The sequence below is a fragment of the Mangifera indica genome, chromosome 8 (genome assembly GCF_011075055.1).
Source record: "Mangifera indica cultivar Alphonso chromosome 8, CATAS_Mindica_2.1, whole genome shotgun sequence".
Classification (NCBI taxonomy): Eukaryota; Viridiplantae; Streptophyta; class Magnoliopsida; order Sapindales; family Anacardiaceae; genus Mangifera; species Mangifera indica.
The window spans coordinates 9,969,820-9,991,559 of record NC_058144.1 but is presented as its reverse complement, the minus strand read 5'-3'; the positions used below and the strand labels follow the sequence as shown (position 1 = coordinate 9,991,559).

Genomic DNA, 21,740 nt, shown 5'->3' with positions numbered 1-21,740 from the left:
AAGATAAAATTTTAATTATTTAATATTACTAATAAAATAACAAATTTACCCCTTAATCCTAACAAATTAAACTTTTGATAAATATTTAAGTTTTTTATCATGATGGATATACTTTTAAAATTAGATTAAAAATAGGGTGAAAATTTGTCCTTTTCCCTTTTCGAAACGTTGTCGTGTTTGCGAGTGGTTTATTAGGCCGAACCAACCAAGGCACTTGACTGGTCGGGGCAGACAGACACAGAGTATTGAATTCAAACAGCCCTAGTCCCATCAAAATTACTAAATTTAGGCCAAACGCATATTCCCCTTTAAGTTTAATTACATTTTCCAAATTATATCATAAGGTCTAAAAAATTTAAAATCTCACTGTAATTATCATTAAAATTTTTTATTAAAAATAAGAATAAAATAGTTATTTAATAATAATATTAAAAAATATATAATTAATTATATTTTTTCTCCTAAATTTTAAAAACTAATAATTTTATATTTATTTAAAATTTTTTAACTTTAAAAAGTCATATTTTTTTTAAAATTTTTTCTTCATCTCTTCGACCACCATCTCTAGAGTCAATGAAATTGTAAGTCGATGCACGAAAAGTAACCTAAAATAGATATATTTGTCTCCAACAAAAAGATTTGAAATCTCTCTATCAAAGATGAAGAGATCTGTTCCAAGTTGTTTCTCATGTGCCCACTAACGATTTAAAGTGAAGAAGAGAGGTCGTTGGTGCTAAAGATGGTGGTCGGAGATGAGAAGAAAAAAACTCTAAGATTTGGGAGAGGGAAAATGTTGTTTTTTAAAGTTAAAAAACTTTAGATAAGGATAAAATATTAATTTTTAAAACTTTGGGAAACAATATAATGAATTTTATATTTTTTTAATATTACTAGTAAAATAACAATTTTAACTCTTCTTCTGACAAAAAATTTTAACCTCAATTGGTCAATTTATGGGTCTTTGGATTTTTTAAAGGAAAATTATCAAAAATGGCCAAAATACCCTCCTACTAAGCAAAAATGCTCAAATTCACTATTCCTAAGCAAAAATGCTCATGTCTTTTTCTAAAATGTCAAAATTAACCTTCCCTTCATTTATATAAATCTCCTCACTCACTAGAAGGGGTTAAATGAAATTTTATTAAAATTAGGAGGGTATTGTCAATTGATGCCAAAATCGTGGCAGTCCGACCGTGGGAACAGTATTTCCCACGGTCAAACAGTGAAATTCGAATTCTAAAAGTTGAAAAACCCTAGAATGACAACAATCGAAAAATTCTTCGAAAATCTAAAAAATACGAGTCGATTTATCGTAAAACGGTGAAATTCGAAAAAACAGAACTGAAATTCAAATTCTAAAAGTTGAAAAACCCTAGAATGGTAACAATCAAAAAATTCTTCGAAAATCTGAAAAATACAAATCGATCTATCGTAAAACGGTGAAATTTGAAAAAACGGAACTGAAATTCAAAAACACAAATCAATATATCCTATAAACGAAAAAATCGAAATATTGAGTTAAAATTACGTCATTACATCGTAAATTATGCCAAAAAGCTCCAAAATTCGAAAAATTGAATCTCAAATTTGAAAATTATATATGGAAAAACCCTAAAACAGAAAAAACAGATATAAAATTCGAAAACTACACTATCAGAAACCCTAGATAACAAAATTCTCAATTTACCCCCTTATGAAAATTCCTTTTTAAAACAGGTCAACTGTTATATAGCAAATTTCAGAAAAACCTGCTGTGTTCTAAGGAATCTCCCTCGGCTCCCCAATATTTTAACAAAGCTATTTTACCCCCCTAACCCATGATCAATGTCTGCTGACCGTGGGAGAAATCGTTTGATCGTGGGAAATACTGTTCCCACAATCGGACTGTCGACCTTCGGCAGCCATTTTCGGTCAAAATTTGGTTGTTTTGGCCTCCGATTTTTTCATAAATCAAATTTACACGTTGTATAATACAAAACCCCTCAATTAATTCAACGAAAACAACCAAGAATCAAAACATTTTAAGCATTGTTCAAATCAAAACCCTAAAATTTCAAACCGTAAAATCTCAATCAAATCTCAATAATATGAGCAATAACTTGATTCAAATAAGAGTACGGGAGATATACTAACCTTCTTTACCATTTGCGGTTGCCGGAAAGCAAGAAAATCGACGAAAATCTGGTCGACCGTGGGATGACCGTGGAAAAGTAGGAAATTTTGAATTTTCTTTGAATTTGCACAGTAAAATGACCGTGGGAAGTAAAAAAATTTACTGTGTTTATATATGGGGGCAGTTTTGTCATTTCATAAAATCTAGACATTTTTACTTAAACCTGAATATTTTAGATAATTTCATTTAGACCTCCTAAATTTTGGCTATTTTTTATAATTTCTCTTTTTTAAATCTACTAAGCGTAACTTTGGGAATGTAACTAAACTTGAGTGGGAAATAGTCCTTTGGCCCCTAAATTTATTATATTTATTATCCTTCAAAGTTCATTTTTGTAACCCCATATTTAATTGAACTGCTTTAGTAAAGGTGAAATCCAGTACTGGATTATACTAAGAAAAAATAATAATCTGATTTTATACCTTAGAAATACATATAAGTCTTTTATTCACCAAAATCGCTGCGTCAAATGTTGATTAAAATGGAGCAATAGTTTTGCCTAAACTGCTCACATTATTCACAAAAAACCCAATTAAATCTTGTTTACACGATGATCTCTTCTTGTCATGAACTTCTTTTATGGGTTTGCTCTTCTTCATCAAAAATACTTCTCGTGAAGGCGATAATTTCGCTTGATGCACTGCTGATAATTTGACTTTGTTATCACCACATCCTTTGACCTTAGCTTGTTTTGAGCCCAGTTGTTTCCGAGTTGTGGAATCTGCATTCGTCTTCCTTTTTTGAAGAAAGAGGAAGGAATCTTTGTGACCACCTTCACTGTTGCTTCTTCTGAGCAAACGAGGAAACTTAAACCACCCTCCAAACGACGACGTTGAACCCATGGAATTGCTTCTATTAGGCGATGCTGCAACCCTGTTTCTTTTCGGTGACCAAACACAGTAGATTTTCTCCGGTACTGCCTCCAGTTCATCCTCCTCCTTCGAAGACGACGGTGGTGGTGGTGGTGGACCTTCTCTTCCTTCTTCAACCAACAGATTCTTCAACGAAACCTGCCGCTTCCTTGGACTGTAATCAAACCCGTCTTCTTCATTCAACAAAAGCGCACGATTAAACACCGGAAAAACCTGACGGATCTGCCCATCCACGAACATTTCACGCCCATCAGATCCCACCCCTCCATCAGAAACAAACTCGAAGTCGTCAGCAATACTACCGTTAAACTCATCGTTTTCCTGTCGTTCCACAACCTTGCCTGCAATGTCAACCAGATTACCAGAGGCGTAGCGGTTAAAGCTGGGACAAAACGACACAGTTGAAGAACAAACACTAGTGCTATTATTATTATCGTCTCCTTGCATCTCTAGACACAAGTTATCTAAAAAGTTTGGAAATTTGGGTTTAGGTTTCAGCACAGAAATGGATTGTGAATATTATTAAAGTTTTTAGTGAGCTAGCTGGTTTTAATTGTACAAAGTAATCCGGTATACAGTAAACCCTTTATACATCTATCCGACGAAAAAGATGACACGATTTTAGCGTTTTCAAGATTTCTGAAAATATTTTCTAAAAGAAATCATTACTTGCATATTTTCAAGGTTTTAATCAATCTTAAATCTTATTAATATTTCTATTTATTACACTTATATTAGAAAATATAAATTTAAAAATTCATTTACATTCTCATATTTAAAAAAAATAAAAAAGAGTAATTTTTTTATGTAAATAAATATAATTTAAAATTACTAAATTATTTGATAATATATATCAAATATATATTAATTTATATACTTAAAATATATATGCATATTTTTATTGTATAAAAAATCCATTTTCTCTTTTTTTAGTATTGTTTTCTAATTTGACTTTTGTACAAGTTGTAGTAAATATAATATAATTTATGTAAAATAAGAAGAAATGAAAATATTAAACGAAAATTATAATTATTATTCTAAAAGCCCTCTATTAAATAATAATTATTTAATAATTAAATTACAAGGCATGCAGGTGACCCATAAAATATATGTCCTGAAATTATGTGTAAGTTACACCAAAAAAGACAAAATTCTTAATAGTGGACTTTCTAGAATGAGTAATATTATAATGTGTATATAAAAAATAATATTATTATTTTATTTTAAATTTAAAATTATATAATAATATATATAAATATATTTATTTATATATTCAAACTGATTATAAATAGTTTTATTATTTTGGAATGGAGTCTCCATCGCAACACAACGCATGACGTTGATACTTGGGCACAACACAAAGATAAACGTTTGTTTTCAGACAGCTAGCTTTTATTACGGGTCTCAATTTATTTAATGAGGATAAATAAATATAACAAACACTACATTACACTGAAGCGACAGCCCTAGTGGCATCTTGCGTAACACATTCCTTGACATATAAGAAAATATAAAAAGCTTCTAGAATACATTAAAATAATGAAAAATTATGTTAGTCAAGTGGGGGGACCTTCAGCCTTCAAATCTTTTGTAAACAATTTCAAAGGGAATCAGATCATATCATTTTCAACTCTTCAGAATTTCTCACTAATCTTAATTATTTGATTAATTAGCATTAATGTTAAATAATTCAGTTTTTGTTTAGTTTTATTGCAATTAATTTTGATAAATCTTCTGTGTTTAAATTAAATCATATTTTGGATCATGTGATTACTCTAACAATGGTAATATATTGAGTAACTGCACATTTGGAAAATTTCCTAATATGCTATTTATCTAATTTCAACAACATTTGCCATTATCAAACAAAAACCAATAATTCAGGTGAAAACTAGGAGTTCGAGAGGCAAGAGAAAATACGGCAAAATTCTTCGAATCAAAATGCAATAACACAAATAAATTATACCTCCAAACAAATGAAAAACAGGGGGGATTACAATGCAAAACCTTTAAGATACTCAGGGTCGCGCTTAGCCTTTTCTTGAAACTTGTTAAACCAGCGATCCAAAATGTCCATAGGAACAATCAATTTGGAGCCATCAACGCCACAAAACGACTGCATAAAGTTAAACAAGTTCTCCCCAACTTTCATAGCCAGGCGTTCAATCCTCTTCTCGGCCACCACATCCAATGATGGCAGTGAGGCTAAATGTTCAACAGAAACCCCAATTTTCCCTGATAGAGGAGTGGAATCTGGTGCAGTAAGCTGCATCTGTCCCCCAGGCTCTGGCCACGGCAGTGACAGCACAGCTGAGGGGAGAGCCAACGTAACAGGACCACAAAATACAAACGGTGATCCAGGTGACTGAATGTATACAGCTAAAGCTTTATCAGAGGGTAGAGTAAAGTTGTTTAAGAGGAATACACAGATTTCTTGGACTTAATCATATGCCTCGCCTGCACAAGTTAGATTTATACAATTAGGTACTGCTTAAAGAGTGGCAGGTGCAATTTAGGATGAAAATAGTTGAGTAATTTACCTACAAAAGTGTTCATGTCGAGTATCCAGTGGAACGTGTCAATTTGGGAGAAGGTAGAGACGTTCATAAGGAAGCTTCGGTTTGGGAAAACGACTCCAAACATTGCCGTTCTTTCAAGCAAGGAATGTCACAGGAGTGAGGAAGTGAATTAACAGTTGAACAAGAACAAAGAAGTCTGGTAGTGTTTAGAAGAAGCCTCTGGCTTTGTGGGATAACATTTGTGATTTATAACCAATACAATCCTAAATGATAATTAAGTTGAACTACGCTATCAATATACTGGCAGGAGCAGCTCCCAATGACAACAACCATTTCCGACCTTTGATAGGGAATATGTGATTATAAATTTGAGTCCGAAAACTAAATAAAAAAATTGCCCAACTCTTGGATGAAAGACATGCAACATTAGCTCATATTTGACAGCAAAATTACAGTAGTTTTTTACATAATTGAATGTGCAAGATGATGTTAACAAAGAGAGGCATTTTCACCACCTCTATCCTGTGATTTTCAAACTTTGCATATGAGAACTGAAATTTAACTTCAGTGACACAACAATTTGCCCATGGATACACATTTATCAGCAATTAAGGTAAGACAAAAAACCTAATTTTTAATCTCTAACATATTTGAACCAATTTTATCAACTAATAGAAATTGAAGAACTAACCTTGAAAGCTGACGTTTCGTCGGTGGCTCAACTTGACATCAAAGCCAAACTCTTCGTAGTAAAAGAAAACGAAGTCTCGAGCTAGTTCTTCTTCAGTTCACGTCATGACTGGTTCAACTACATAACAAAAATTTGTAGCTCAGCGGCTGGTGGCCGAAAATTCCAGGTCTTTCCACTGGTAACTTTTCAATCCAACCGGTGAAAAACATGAGCGACCTGAAGCCGCCCAATCTTCTGACATGTAATTAAAAACGTTACACAATGATTATTTTCCACTCGAAATTTGATGAAAAGACGATTTTCCGCAATTTGAAAAGTTCTTATACATAACAAATACATATAAATAAAAAAACGATTAATAAAAATTATAAATAATTGGAGTGATTATTTATAACAAATTTTCTGATATTAAATTAGTTGGTAAGAAACTCAACTATTAGAAAAATTACATTAAAAATGTTAAGAGAGTACTACATTTTCTGGAACTATGCAAAACCTTCTATGGTATACATAATCAAATGATAAGACAATTACACATTCCTGGCCCTGGAGGAGAAGGGGATCAGTAAATTGGTCAGACATTTTTTAGTTTTGTTTCATGAATTCTTCTGCATCAAACTTGCCTTCAAATGACGCATTTTGAATTCGATGCCGGCAGGCAACTCACTAGGATTTTTAATCTCTGAATCTGTAGATCGCTCCCATTGGATTATATCATGGATCATAGGATGAAACCATACCTGAAACGCCCTGTAGAAAAAATATGGTAGAAGAGTGCAGACGAGGACAACAAGGATGGTGAGCCAATAGAATGGACTAGGAGCGCATGCTTCCACAAGAACCATGTATGCTGTTGTCGAAATCTTTGTTGGGAGCCAACCATCGATCACTAAAAACAGATACCAGAATGCAATGCTTCCCCAGATGAAGAAGTGCTGGATCCAAGTGAAGTAGTTGATGGAGAGTGCCATTTGGGAATTCACAACCCACACTATACTAGTATACATTGTCACACCAAATACTTCATAATCAACCACTTTACCATCAATCCGAAAAGCTTGGTTAAAACTGGAGTTGGTGACCAAGAAGAAGATAATTATGGAACTAAGAATTCCATTAGACATCCATCCAAGAATGCGGAGCCAGTTGAACAGAATATTTTGTAATCCCTCTTGATACAACAAAGGACGCTGCCAAATAGATGTAGTTAGCACTTCTGGCCTCAGTAGCGCACAAAGGTATAAGGTTGGAACTATGATATTGTAACAATATAGCAAATATCATATTCACCTTAAAGTTCTAGGACCAATAGTTGAACATTAAATTGGGTGTTCACATAAAAATACTGCTATAGCAAAGATACAGTCATATTAGATTCAGTATACCAACATATACGAGGGTTGGAAGGAACCCTCTGGAATGGCTTTGCAACATGGTCTATCCTAGAACCATGGAATACAGGTGATTTTGGAAATTATGTCAGGAGTGTTTCTAAGTATTCCCCTTTATGCTGCAAATAAATGTCCATTTTGTTTGGTCCTTTGTTGCACTATATTAATATCTTGTAGAGCAATAATAATTCTGTGATCCATATGATACTACAAATGCTCTTTCTGCTTTTTCCATGTATGTATGTATGCAAATATATATATTATGGTTTTCCTTATAATTTTCAAATTAAAAAGTAGTATATACCTTGAGGCACAGTCTTGCTGAAACATCCTGATCAAAAACGCCAAGAGCAATAACAGGAAGTGAGGTGAAGAAGACATTGAAGAATGACATGTACCAATCATTGTACGCTGGCTGACCAGAAAATGAAGCATAGGACTCAAACCAAAATAGAGTGAACCCAAATGTGATGTTCTTATAGAAAAAATAACATATCTGCATCCACAAAAAATAATAATATTTAATAGACTGAACTCAGCAGAATCATTCTGTTGATTGTTGCCAAAAATTTCTGATTCAGTTTCTCATATACAAAATCAGAGAGCTTATCCAGTTTATCTTAAGAGAGCAACCAAAGATCATGAAAACACTTTTACCATCATTGCTATTCGTCTGTAACACCAATGGCCATGCACCAGCAACAGACGTTCCAAATAATGAAACTGAGCTATTGAAAAATCACTTGACATCACAGCCTGCACTCAATGATACAACCAAATCATCAGTAACCACATTATTACAATCATATATGTTGGGCTTGAAAAGATATTAAGAAGTATCCTAGGAGATGAAAGCAATGGTTAAAGATTACAATTAGACTGGAATTCGAGAGAGGAAGATGTAGACAGCATTTATTCTCAGTAATGATAGACAAAGTGAACATCCTTTTTCATCAAGGAGCAAATAGGGGAAAGTTCATTAAGTGAGGGAGAAGGAAAACAAGATGTGTCAATCTATCCAAAACATCCCTTTTCCAAAAAACCAAATTTTATCTGAGAGAGGAAAACCTATACAGCAGTTAAATCCTCAAAGTAGCCACAGAAATTTGATATTTTAAACAGTTTATCTGCTGAGCGCAAAAGCACAGGGGAAAGTTCAGTCCCAGAGGTAGAACCAGATAGGGTGCATTGTCCTAACAAAACCAATCCCTCTGAAGAACATTAATCGTTTAAACTGCCAAGTGCTTGGATGATCAAGTAAAATCTTAATCAAGCAGGAAATGTTGTCATCTCCTGTCTATAGATTGCAACAAAACTGAAATTCAATCCTCACATAAAAGAGGAAACACCGTGAAAGTATATATTAAGTCGGTTCATTCAACTATTCTAATGAAATCGAAATCAAACAATTTTAAGAACTAATCAAGTAAGGATCAGTTAGATTGAAACAAGGGAAGAATATCGGTGGTGAGCTAATTTGAAGTATGAATCTACTACTGTATCACCATAGAGGTCATTACAAAATGCTGGCCCCTAAGGCTAGGTCCTGGGAAAGCCGAGCTTGGTTAAGTTCATAACCCAACCTCTGCATAAGTGAGTTCCAAGATTGGTAAACTTTAAACTTAAGAGTTCATTCTATTTATTTTAATAATTCATAGAATTTTATCATAACTCTTTTCCACCCAAAATGTAAATAATATGAATTTTGTTCTTTCATATGTATATAAAATTTAAAACGATTTGATGCTCTGAGAGTGATTCATACTAGGAATTTATCATTCAAATAGATATCTAGGAGGCAGAAATTGTGCAAAAAGGCAAAGAAAAATTGTTAATACAGGTATAACAGAATTGATATCAGAAGCTCCACACAACAAAGAAAGATGGAATTTGATAGGATGAGGAAATAATGCAATTGAAATCATAATTAAAGATTATGATTGGTCGGGATCCTATCAGAATCACATCAAAAACAATGAATTTCAAGTCAAATAAAAAAAGCTGGTAGCCAAGGCTCTGCAAGGATGGAATAGAATTTTGACAATAAAACAGCATACAGCAACTCAAAACAGATAAAGAGATGTAGACGAGCATGCAACCGCACACATGCACACACAGAAATATTGACCTGCATTCCTTCAACACCGCTGATGCCAACTCCAATATCAGCCTCTTGAAGCATACCAACATCATTTGCCCCGTCACCCACTGCTAGTGTTGTTTTACCTGTTCTTTTCACCAGTCTTGTAACCTACAATTATCTAGAATTCTATCAGATTATTTTGATATCAGCAAAAGTTGACAACTCCTATCACTACCATAAAAATTTAATTAACATCCAATCACGAGACATACAAGAGCTTTCTGTTTGGGTGAAGAGCGACAACATATAACAGAATGGCAGTTGAGTGCAAGCTCCAAGAACATTTTGCCAAGCTTCTCATCGAGAGCAAAATCCAGTGACTTACCATCAATTACCAAACCAAACTCAACTGAACTTTTTTTATGCGAAGCAATTTGAGATCTTCCTTCTGTTATTTGCATTTGGACACTTTCAAGAGAAGCCTAAAAGAATACTCATTTTCAGATTCCTACCGATAGTATTGTTATGAAATTAATTTTAGAATTATGTACCTTAGCAATGGCCTCCTTCTCCCCTTGCTTCTCCAAAGCTTCTATCTCTGGTGTGTCTAGGGTGATCACAATAGTTTCCATTCCTTGTCTCAGTAGACCACAGGCATACCTGCAGAATATATGATACTTAATATTTGTAATACCTAAATTCCACAGTGAATAGGAAAAAAAAATGGATGAATCAGCATCAAACATTTAGCATACCCAATATTTATTGCAGTTTCCATTTTATCACCAGTTAAGACCCATATATGTATTCCAGCATGTGAAAGCTTATCAATGCATTCTGGAACCTGCACAAAAGAAAGCAGTGAAAATTCAAATTAATTGATGAGTGCTCCTAAAATTGACAGAAGCTCTGTTTCCCACAGTAATTAGCATCTTCATGATATAGGTTAAGATGTCTTGTGCATTTTTAAGATTACAGAGATAAAAACTGGGTCAAAAGCAGGTTTTTAAAAGGAAGGAGTACTTAATGGGCCTTTCATTTGAATAATACCGTCTGCCAAAAACAACAATAGAGACCATACATCATGAACTTGATGAAAGAAATTCAAGTTTGATACAGACCCCCTTCTGTAGTTTGTCCTCAACAGCTGTAGCACCCAGAAGAATTAAATTCCTTTCAATTTTATCAGCAGCTGCAGCCAGCAAAGCACCTCGATCTGTAGTTAGAGAATTTTTGGCTTTTGAAAACTCCTCTTCCCATCTTCTATACTCCTCTTCCTCAAGTTCACGATATGCAATTACCAATGTCCGTAGACCAGCTTCAGCATATTTGTTGATGTGTATTCTGGTCTCAGCCTCAAAGAGCCGTCCATCTTTCGAGATCCTTTCAAACATCACACTACATGAACAGAAATAGTATAATATCAGTGCACCAATTTACAACTTCATAAATTCAAGGAGACAGTACCTATGCTTCAGGATTTTAACCTGTCTGCACCCTTAGAAAGCAGGAACAACCATTTCTCCGGACTCCTCACAATAACAGACATCCTCTTGCGAGAACTAGTGAACTCCAACACATGAAGAAGCTCATATACCCTGGAAAATAGAACAGAGTCACATAATATGTTGACTGAATTTCATGGATCAAAATATAAAAATCAAGAATAATATACATATTGATTAAATTGGAACTTGTGACACCTTATTACAGGTATTTTCATCCTGCAGCTTTCCTATAATGAAGCACAGGATAGTGCCGTAGTTCTCTCAGTTTGATAGCCAAACAAATGAGAAAAATAACAGGATATAATTGTTCCCCGAAAGGCATTCTTAAAAATCAAGAAAAGTGGCACTTCACATACAACATAAGTGTATCAACTAAAGCACTACCAATATTTCCATTTCTCCAATGAAAGATGTTTCCTTATTTAAAGTAATGCTAAATTTGACTATCTAAGGTAATGTCTCTTTGATTCTCCTTTTAAAAAAAAAAATCCTGAAGTCCTAAATTTTTCTCACATTTACTAACCTGCATTCCACTTTAGTCCTATCTTTCTTCTAAAAGTTTGTTTACCATATCAAATAGTCATACAAAAACAAAGTTTCTCTCAAGCAAAGCGAAACCTTGCTACCAGCTTTGAATGTCCTCTACCACAGATAACGAAAAAAATGTCAGCAAATGTATTGTACCACAACATAATGCAGATGCACTTGTCTGTAGCATCACATTTATTATGCATTTCAAGGAATAGGCGGGATGAGAAAAAGGCAAAGCTTAGTTCTCTAATAAATAAAACTTCAATTAAAAAAAGAATACAAATTTCAGGTGCATATGTAAGCTCTCAGGGTTTGAAAAGAAAATTTGTCTTTGGCAGCTATTATGCAAAGCTTTTAGCATATGGATTAGGGTTTCAGAGCAGAAAGTAAACTATACTTAAACTGACTACTGCAGCTCAGTACTTGAATTCTTTCCTAAATGGTGGCAGGCAATCTAATATGTTTTCTGATTAAGGACAATATGAAACTACCCTAGAACCTCACCTTTTAACTACTTTACCACTCTCAGGATCTAACTCATGCAGTGAGATGCTTGCTTGTGTGCTTCCAAAGAATTCAAAGCCAAGCTCCCTTGCAGCTATGACAAAGGCTGCTTCATCTGGTGATTCAGCTTCATAACTAATTTCACCTGATTCTTTGTCTACGTCAGGTATTGCTGTATGGCAAATTGCTAACAGTCGAAAAAACATCTGTATGACATCAGAATGTGGTTCATTCACCCACTGTCCGTTCATTATGCGTTCATCTGTGAAGTTGAATCCCTTAATCAATCTTCCTGAATCAATATTATTACTGCTTTGGTCTATATCAGTTATAGAATCATCAACTTCAAATGGCCTATCCTGTCTTCTCTTTGCCAGAGCCCTCTCTATTTCAGTCATACCACGGCCATAAGCAATGCCTGCAATCGAACATTTGACAAATTCCATGGAGTTACATGTCAAAGTACCAGTTTTATCAGACATTATAGTATCAATCTGACCAAGTTCCTCATTTAAATTAGATGTTCGAGCATGTGCTGGCTTGTCAGCTTCCTCATAATACAAATGCTGATCTTGATTGATCAATATACTTTGTAAAACCTTAACAATCTCAATAGAGACATATAATGATATTGGTATCAAATATCCATACAACATAAGGCCTGTCAAGAAATGAAGAAAAGCAGCAAGTGTTGTTCTTCTTGGGTCATAAAACACAGTTGTTGCATCTGGTCTAAGATACCACTGTCTATACTTTCCATTAGAGATGCCTTTTCCAGTTTTAATTCCAAAAAACACAGACCCAGTGAATGATATCAAAATAAGAATACAAAAAAGGACATATACAATCTTATCCATTTTCCTCTCGATCTTGCTCCTTTTGGAAGGAGGATCTGTAGCATTCTGCATCACTTTTGTGTCATGTCCAGTGAAAACAACTACACCATAGATATAATCAGTGTTTTTCAGCTTGGAATCCCTCAAAAGAATCTGCTGTGGGGAAAGTGGAAATGATTTGCCATCATAGAACAATGTTCCAACAAAAGAATACAGATGTTCATTTGGGTCCTCACACTTGACAACTGCTGTAAACTTCTGAATCGATTTCTCATCACGTAAGGAGTATGTCACTTCCAAGGCACGCTTCAATTTCAAATTGGTCTCTCCATCAAGGTTTATCGTCTCAACATAACAGATTCCATCCTCATAGCTCGATGAAAGCAGTAGCAGATCAGCAGGAAAATATTCATCTTTATGAACCTTAACAATATCACCGACTCGGAGTTTATTCCATGTGATCTCAATAAAAGTATGACCTTTACCATACACTTTGACCTTTCGATTGTTGGCTTCTATATCCTGATGCCAATACATGATTTACAGTGAAAAAGAAATAGAATTAAAACAAGGGTATCAAAACAGGATAAGAAAAGAAGATGTTAAAAGGAACAAGATAAGCTTCCATGATGCTTTACCAAAGCATATATGAAGATTGCAAGAAATCTAAAGATGAAAAGAGCACGTGTAAAGAAAAATAAAAGCAAAAACCAAACAAGATCCTACTATACAAAGCAATTATGTGCATGGATGCAAAAAAGAAAAACAAAACCACCAGCCTGAAAGCGCCTATTGAGCTCCAAAGAAAAATATTGAAAAAAGGTTAAGAAAATTGAAAAATTACCTGTTTTCTTCGCCTCCAATCTTCCACACCTTCCTTGGCCATAGTTGCTCCAATCACGACTAAAAGAGGTGCCAGAATACTGCGTGCCGAATACGGTGCCAACGGACTAAACGAAACAAATGCCACGACTAGAAAATAGATATTTGCAACTCGCCTAAATTGCTCAAACAAAGACTTGGGAAGAAAATTCGTCGCAGTATACTTAGTAGTCGATACATAATTTCCCCTATAGCTGAGCTGACTAACTTCAGGGTTGTCAGGATCATTACAATGAACCACTCTCGAGTATCCGCTTTGCCCAATTTGAGCATGATCGTCAGTAGGTAAATTCTTACAACACGAAAACGAATAAAGCTCTCCACAATGCCTCTTTCTCCTCCCCTCTTCAGGCATTTTCACACTCTAAATCTATTTTGAGAAAATAACTTAAATACCCATCCACATTCATCAAATAAATAATTAAACAAATTACAAGTTCCACCACTGGCAACGCTCCGAAAACCTGTAATTCAGCTAACACAATTCATACGGCGCATATAGATTAGAAGAAAACGAAAAGACATTAACTATCACGAGGGTTTCTAAAAGGTTTCTGTCGGTTAGAACCAATGAAGAATAACGCATCACAGGAAGCTTCATTTAATCGTAAAAGATATAAACAAATGTACGTTCGAAGAAATCTTGAAACGCCTTTAGAGAATTCCTTACTTTGAGTTGAGGTAACGGAGAACTTTTCCTTTTTCTTCTCCTCGTTTTGGAGCTGAAATTAAAGTTCGAAGTACTGAGTAAGTTAGCTTTTGCCGCCTTTTATAGCAAAGTTTAATGCTAGATTCGAAACAGGTGATTATTCCCTCAAAGGTAAACTTGCTGCCTATATCTCGTGTAGTAAGGGGGACCCAACCCGAGAGAGTTTTGGGACAGATTGTTCATAAGGAATCATGGTTCATTGAAACCATGTCACATGGTAAAATTTGATTGCATTTAATAAAGGCTCAAGGACTATTTCCCACCCCAAGGTATAGTACCCCCTAACTTTCAAAAATTTAAATACTTACTTATAATCAAATTTTTATTAAAAATTTTAATTAAGATTAGGGGTATAACCATTATTTACTAAAAAATAAAGTTTTATCACATATTTCTCTCTTATATTTAAAAACTTACGTTTTTCCTCCAATTCAAAGTTTGAAAAATAACAAAAACCTCTCTTATCTCTCTTCCTCTTCCTTTACTATCGATTTCTCTTTCTTCGGCCGTCAATTATTCTCCCTTCCCCCTTTATCTATCCTCTGGTCTCTCTCCCTTGCCTCTCTGACCGTCTTCATCTCTCAAACAAAAACGATTAGTCTTCGTCCTCACAAGAAAATGACGAGTCTTCGTTAGAGAGACAAAGATGATTAGTCTTCGTCCTCAGACAAAGATGGCAAGTCTTCGTCAGAAAGACAAAGACAACAAATCTTCATCAGAGAGACGAAGACCATTTGTTTTTGTCTAAGAGACCAAGATTTTGTCTTCGTCTCCAACCAAAGACGATCGGAGAGGCCAAAGAGAGAGACCAAAGGATACATAAAGGGGAAAGAGAGGACAATCAACGACTAGGGAAGGAGAAATCGGCATTGGAGAAAGAGGAATAAACCGTAATAAGGTTTTTATCACTTTTCAAACTTTGAGTTTAAGGGAAATATAAGTTTTTAAATACAGGAAGAAAAATGTAATAAAATTTTAATTTTTTCGATAAATAATAATTTTATCTTTAATTTTAATTAAAATTTTTAATAAATATTTTATTATGAATAGGTCTTTAAATTAAAAAAAAAATGAATGACAGGAGTTTGGGTTTCCAGCATACGCTGGATAGAAATAGTGCTTTGGCCTAATAAATATGTATTAAACAATTAAGAGAGAATCAGATACGGAAGCTGAGTAAGGTAATGTGATATAAATGCACCACTTTAGGTACATGTGTCAGCATTTCAATACACATGATTTTACAGTTTTTCATGAGATTATTTTGTTTCATTATCAAATGTGAGTTGCCAATTCAATATTCTTCTTACTATGACAGAAATGGCCACAGAAAATACATAATACGTTTAAAATAAAACATAAATACGATGGTAACGGCCTTGGGGCCTACTTTTTGACATCTCCATATGACATCTATGATATTGTTTTCTCCAAGAGCAATCTTGCATACATTGATGTTATAATTTAAGATTATTAATTTTGTTTTGTTTTAACTTTTTAATAATAATTTTAAAATCAGATGAGACTGATTTCAATCAGTTGAATCAAAATTTTGTTTTAAATATGATCTGATTAATATGAACAAATAGTTGACCAAGTTTGATCGAGTTTAACCAAAATTTAATTTTTTTTAAATTTTAATTATTTTTTAGTAATTTAATTATTTTTTGTTAGATTAAATAAATTTATAAAGATTTGTAAGGAAAAATAAGTTTAAAAATAAAATAAATAAGAAAAAAATATTTTATATCCATTGAAATGTTTTCTATAAATAATAATTTACAGAATTATATTTTTTTATCATGAAATTGAATTTTTTTATTTTAATCGTTTCATTGAAATCAAATAAATAATTGTTATTTCTTAAAAATGATATGTTCTAATCTTCATAGGTATAGATATCATGATTGATTTTATTTTTTACAAATTTTTAAACAAAATTTATTTATTATAATTTGATATTAAATTAAACTGATCGAACTATAAACTAATGAGATAACCGATTTGATCACCGGTCCGATTTTGAAAATATTGCTCTTTAAGGGAGTATTTTTAACTCTCAATTAATTTGTATAAAGAAAACATAAGGCCCCTTCAATATTACCTTTTCAGCCCCATGATTGAAGCTCGTCCCCAGCTATCAATAACATACGTGAAACTAACAACCATGTACAATCGCTCGTCAACGCGCTTCTTTTTATTTGTCATTGGCCAAAACACTGTTTTCCACCGAAGTTTTAGCAAATTCCTAAAACATATAGCAATATTTCAAAAATTTAAATATTCACATATAGAGTAATTATTGTTAGAATTTTTAGTTATTATCAAGAGTAAAATTATTATTTTATCAATAATATTAAAAAATATATAAATTTATTTTATTTCTTCTTTGAGTTTTGAAAACTTATAATTTATCTCAGTTTCAACTTTGAAAAATAATTTTTTCTCTCAATCCCTAAGGTTTTCTTCTCTCTCTAGTGATAGCGTGTAACATCTCTCCCTAGAAGTACTATCCATCGAAGGAGAAATGTTACGAATTAATATTCGTAGCATCTATTTTTTTTCTTTTTTTTTAAATACTTTAAAATAAATGCATCATTAAAAGTGTTTAGAAAGTATTCCAAGAAAACTGAAAATCTGGAAGCGAACAAAAGATGTATATACTCATATGAAAACTTATCTGAAAGCATCTGAAAACAAAGAGTAATCATATGCAACTGTACCATAATCTCAAAAAGTCAAAAGTCGATAAAAACATGTCACTGTATGCATGTAATATAAACCAGAGATAACCTGCTCCAGCCGGATCTACCTACGCTGACCTGACCCTGCCTCGCAGCTACCTCGATCACCTGTACCTACAATCAGGAAAGAAAAGGGAGTGAGTGATAAGAACACTCAGTAAGGGAAAAAATTAAGTAAACTATCCTTTTTTCCTGTTCTAACTCACTTTTGGGACTCAACCTCACATCCTAACCTCTATAAGAGATTGAGGGGATAATTTAGTTCACTCTTTACTATTTGGTTCATACTTTGTCCCATCTGGTGTCTATTTAATACTTTCTGGAAGCTAACTATAGGGATTTGACACTTTTCTAAGCTCAAGCTCTTTTTCTTTCACTACACTATTTTTGAATCTGAATTGAGCTCTACTGCGAGCATGCTCTACTGCGAGCAGACCCTACTAGGGGTCTATGTCCTACTACGGACGTGTCCTACTGCGGACGTGCCCTACTACGGGCGGTGTAGTGTAAAGTGCCCCCTCATAGTTTATAGCATGCATGCGAGTCTTATATCTTACTAATTTCGCTTCCATCTAAATTTATTCATAACTCACCAGACATTACTCTTGGGACGACCCTTGAATCTTGAGTCCCAACCTTTTCTTACTTTTATTTCTTTTCTTTTTCTCTTCTTTCTTTTTTTTTCCTTTCCTTTCCTTTCTTTTCTTTTCTTTTCTTTTCCTTTCCTTTCTTTTCTTTCTTTTTTCCTTTCCAAACTGTGAAATACTGTTCACAGCCCTGTTCATTTGACAGGGCAGCCTTCTTTTTCATACAATTTCACAGTCCAAACGGTTCCTAATTCATACAAGCTATATATCGTTGAAAAGAGGATTCAAATAGCTTTCTAACAAGCTATAATAGCACTCATAATTCATTCAATCAGGCAGTCAAAACAGCAGATAAATTCAGTGGCAAAAACTGCCTCCCCTGTTTATTTGATAAAGCAGTCCTTGTGTTTCATGCAATATTTAACAATTCACATGATCCCCAATTCATACAAGCTATATATCATTGGAAAGAGGATTCAAATAGCTTTCCAACGAGATATAATAGCACTCATAATTCCATATATAAGGCAGTCAAAACGTGAGATAAACTCAGTGACAAAACTGCCTCCTCTGTTTATTTAGTAAAACAGTCCTTTCGGTTTATACAATCTTTAACAGTCCAAATGATCTCTAATTCATACAAGCTATATATCATTGGAAAGAGGATTCAAAGAGCTTTCCAACAAGATATAATAGCACTCATAATTCATCAGATAAGGCAGCCAAAACATGGGACGAACTCAGTGGCAAAAACTGTAAATATTATGCAACTTTCTGCCATAAACAAAATCACATACATAGACATCCCAAATGGCAAAACAATATTCCTCAACATCAAAATCAACATTTATAACCTAGATCTAAGGAACCAAAAGCTTAAAACATGTCACATATCAAGGATGATATCCCTTACCTTGTTTCAAGCCAAATTTTTGTAAGTTGGCTTCCTTCTCCTTGTTTTGTTTCCTTTATCACCAAGATTACTTTAAATCAATACCAAAACACAGTAACACATTCACATAACATGCATATAAACATAGATGAAAGGAGAAGGAAGGAGATCTTTGGTTACCAAAGTTTCCAAGTGCTTCCTTTTCTTTTCTTTTCTTTATTCTCTTCCAAACTCCTTCCAATCCTTCCTTATTTTCTTCAAGAAAACAAAGAAAAGTATGAAGAATGGTGGTTGCTGGAATATGGACGAAAATGATGAAAAGTCTTCTCTATAAAGCCTTATCTTTTTCTCTTTGTCTTTTTCCTTTTCTTTTCTTTTTTTTTTCTTTTTCTTTAGGTATATATATATATATAAACACACCCATACATATATATATAAAATGAGAAAAATCTCAAAACAGGGTCAAAAGACATAATTGCCCCTGAAATATACCTGAGGGTATTACATAGCGATAGCAACAATGCTTGTCACTATCTCCATCTTTTTCAAAACGCTAGCAATCTCCCTTTTCAACAAACGACATCAATAAAGACAAAGATGAAGATATTGAAATCTTCTGTCAGGGAGAGAGACAGCCAACGCCTAGAAAAAGGTGAAGATAGTGGCAGCTACTATCATTATTGTCAGAAAGGCAAGAAAACCCTAAAAATCAAGTTGACGCTATAGTGAAATGCAAGTTTTCAAAATTTAAAAATAAAATAAAATTATATATTTTTTAATATTATTGATAAAATAACAATTTTATCTTTAACCCTAACAAAAAAATTTTAACAACGGTTAATATATAAATTGGTGTTTGAGTTTTTAAAATATTATAGATATATTTTTGAAAATTAACTAAAACTTGAGTAGAAAAACCTTTATTATATCGCAATAATTTTGTGATCGGCATGCAACATTATCAAAGATATTTCTCAGAATAGATTGCATTTTCTTCCTTACTAGGATTGATTTGTATAGGAAAACTTAATAGATATAAATTTGACTGATCTCATCCTTCGTCGTTCTGATTTTTCTTATCAATTACCTTTTACATAATAAATTCAAAAACCATTTGTCATCATCAAATGGAATTCTCTTTATTATCCATTTTATGAAACTATATTACCAAATGATGTGACAGTAATTTTAATTCGTTTATATGATTTTGTAATATCACCAATCACTTTGGTCTTCATTTAGGCCAAAAGACTTTGTCCTACCCAAGGTTTAGCGTATTTACTTATAAATTCATATATATGAAATTTTAAAAATTCAAATATTCATCTATTATTTAATTTTTATTAACTCATTTTCACTCATTAATTTTAAAAAGTAACAATTTATCTTAAAACTTAAGTTTTGAAAAATTATCATTTTCCATTTTTTAGGATTAATTCAAAAACCAACTAATTTTCCAAAGACAAAATGTACTCTAACCGTCTTCTCCGAGATCGACAACCTTCCCTTAGCTCTCTTTGTCACTCCTAATGACTGAAGGATCGGTGGATTATGTCATTATTAGCCAAATCTTAGCAAATATCACTTGTCTCCAACGAATTCAAAAGCGACCGACTTCTCAACTGAAGCTCGTTCTTCGTTGGCTCCTGAAATGAAATGTCTGTTGTCGTCAGCTCTTGAAATGAAACAAGTGACGAATAGAAATGACAGACAAAATAAACAAAATGTTGTTGGCTCTCAGCAGATTGAATTAACGACAACGAAGATCAAAGAAGATGTCGATCTAGAGGGAGAGAGTGACGCAAGAGGGAGAGACAAAACTGATCTTCGCTCCAACGACAGTGACATTGACGGATATCGATCGCTGGCAAAGATGAAGAAAAAAAGAAAATCCTAACAAAGGAAAAATATAACTTTTCAAAACTTTGAGTTTTGGAAAAATTTGTTATTTTTTAAATTAAATGGTGAAAATAAGATAAAATTTTATTTTTTAATATTACTGTTTAAATAACGGTTTAACTTTTATCACTAATAAAAAATTCTAACAGAAATTAGATAACGGGTGAGTGTTTAAATTTTTGACATTTCATAAGTGGGAGTCTACATATAGACTAAACCTTAGGTGGGAACAAGTCTTTTAGCCTTCTATTTATATTTGATTAACTAAAAAAATACGACAAGTTGATAATCAGTGTATTTCATGAATCTATCAAGCATTGTGACAACCCATCTACTCTTAGGGCAGGATTCAAACCAAATCAAGCTCGAGCCTGGTTCGGTTTGCAGAAATAAAACTTGAGCTCAAACTCGCTGTAAATGAGTTCGAGCTCGAGCTTTAACTAACTCGTTATTAAAATGACATCGTTTTAATATATATTAGTCAAAACGATATTGTTTTGTATCAAAATTTTTAATTTGTAAGTTTGATGAATAGCTCGAGTTCGAGCTTATTTAAAGCTAACTTGTTTCGGGCTCATTCTAATCAAGCTCAAACTTTAACTCAAATAAGTTCGGTTCGAATCCATCCTTACTTAGGGTATTCCCTTTCCATTCGTAACTTTCCAGCTTTAAAGGGCTTTCTTTAAATTAAATTTACGGAAATATAGCTTTCAATTTTCATAAATAAATTATTTTCAAATAGAATAATTTATTTCAATTTAATGCCCGTGAAGAAAAATAAAATAAAAACAACTCCCTTAATTTAGTAGTTTCAGTTAGCTGTGCAACATTGAATCCCCTTTTGCAGTTATAAGTTTCCTAGAACGTGTAAAAAAATTTTATTTCATGCAACAATGAGACTGAATTTTTAATAAGGTCT

At 33.2% G+C, this 21,740-nt stretch overlaps 2 protein-coding genes across 4 annotated transcripts; both read right to left on the bottom strand.

Annotated features, from left to right (window-relative positions):
- Positions 1–2,587: 2,587 nt before the first annotated feature.
- Positions 2,588–6,541, bottom strand: LOC123222995. Of its 2 annotated transcripts, XM_044646039.1 has the most exons (4): positions 6,256–6,541; positions 5,586–5,695; positions 5,053–5,502; positions 2,588–3,386 (listed from the first exon to the last, which is right to left on the bottom strand). In XM_044646039.1, exons 3-4 carry the CDS (start codon positions 5,315–5,317, stop codon positions 2,650–2,652), a joined length of 1,002 nt encoding a protein of 333 aa, XP_044501974.1. In that variant the 5' UTR covers positions 5,318–5,502; positions 5,586–5,695; positions 6,256–6,541; the 3' UTR covers positions 2,588–2,649. The 2 variants fall into 2 exon arrangements, with proteins under 2 accessions (XP_044501974.1, XP_044501973.1); XM_044646038.1 differs by having other exon boundaries at positions 5,586–6,541.
- A 98-nt stretch (positions 6,542–6,639) lies between these two features.
- Positions 6,640–14,779, bottom strand: LOC123224348 (probable phospholipid-transporting ATPase 8). Of its 2 annotated transcripts, XM_044647987.1 has the most exons (12): positions 14,661–14,779; positions 13,953–14,454; positions 12,273–13,630; positions 11,217–11,327; positions 10,851–11,127; positions 10,485–10,573; positions 10,281–10,389; positions 10,002–10,211; positions 9,775–9,897; positions 8,304–8,402; positions 7,951–8,142; positions 6,640–7,445 (listed from the first exon to the last, which is right to left on the bottom strand). In XM_044647987.1, exons 2-12 carry the CDS (start codon positions 14,343–14,345, stop codon positions 6,852–6,854), a joined length of 3,555 nt encoding a protein of 1,184 aa, XP_044503922.1. In that variant the 5' UTR covers positions 14,346–14,454; positions 14,661–14,779; the 3' UTR covers positions 6,640–6,851. The 2 variants fall into 2 exon arrangements, with proteins under 2 accessions (XP_044503922.1, XP_044503921.1); XM_044647986.1 differs by having other exon boundaries at positions 13,953–14,751.
- Positions 14,780–21,740: the final 6,961 nt, after the last annotated feature.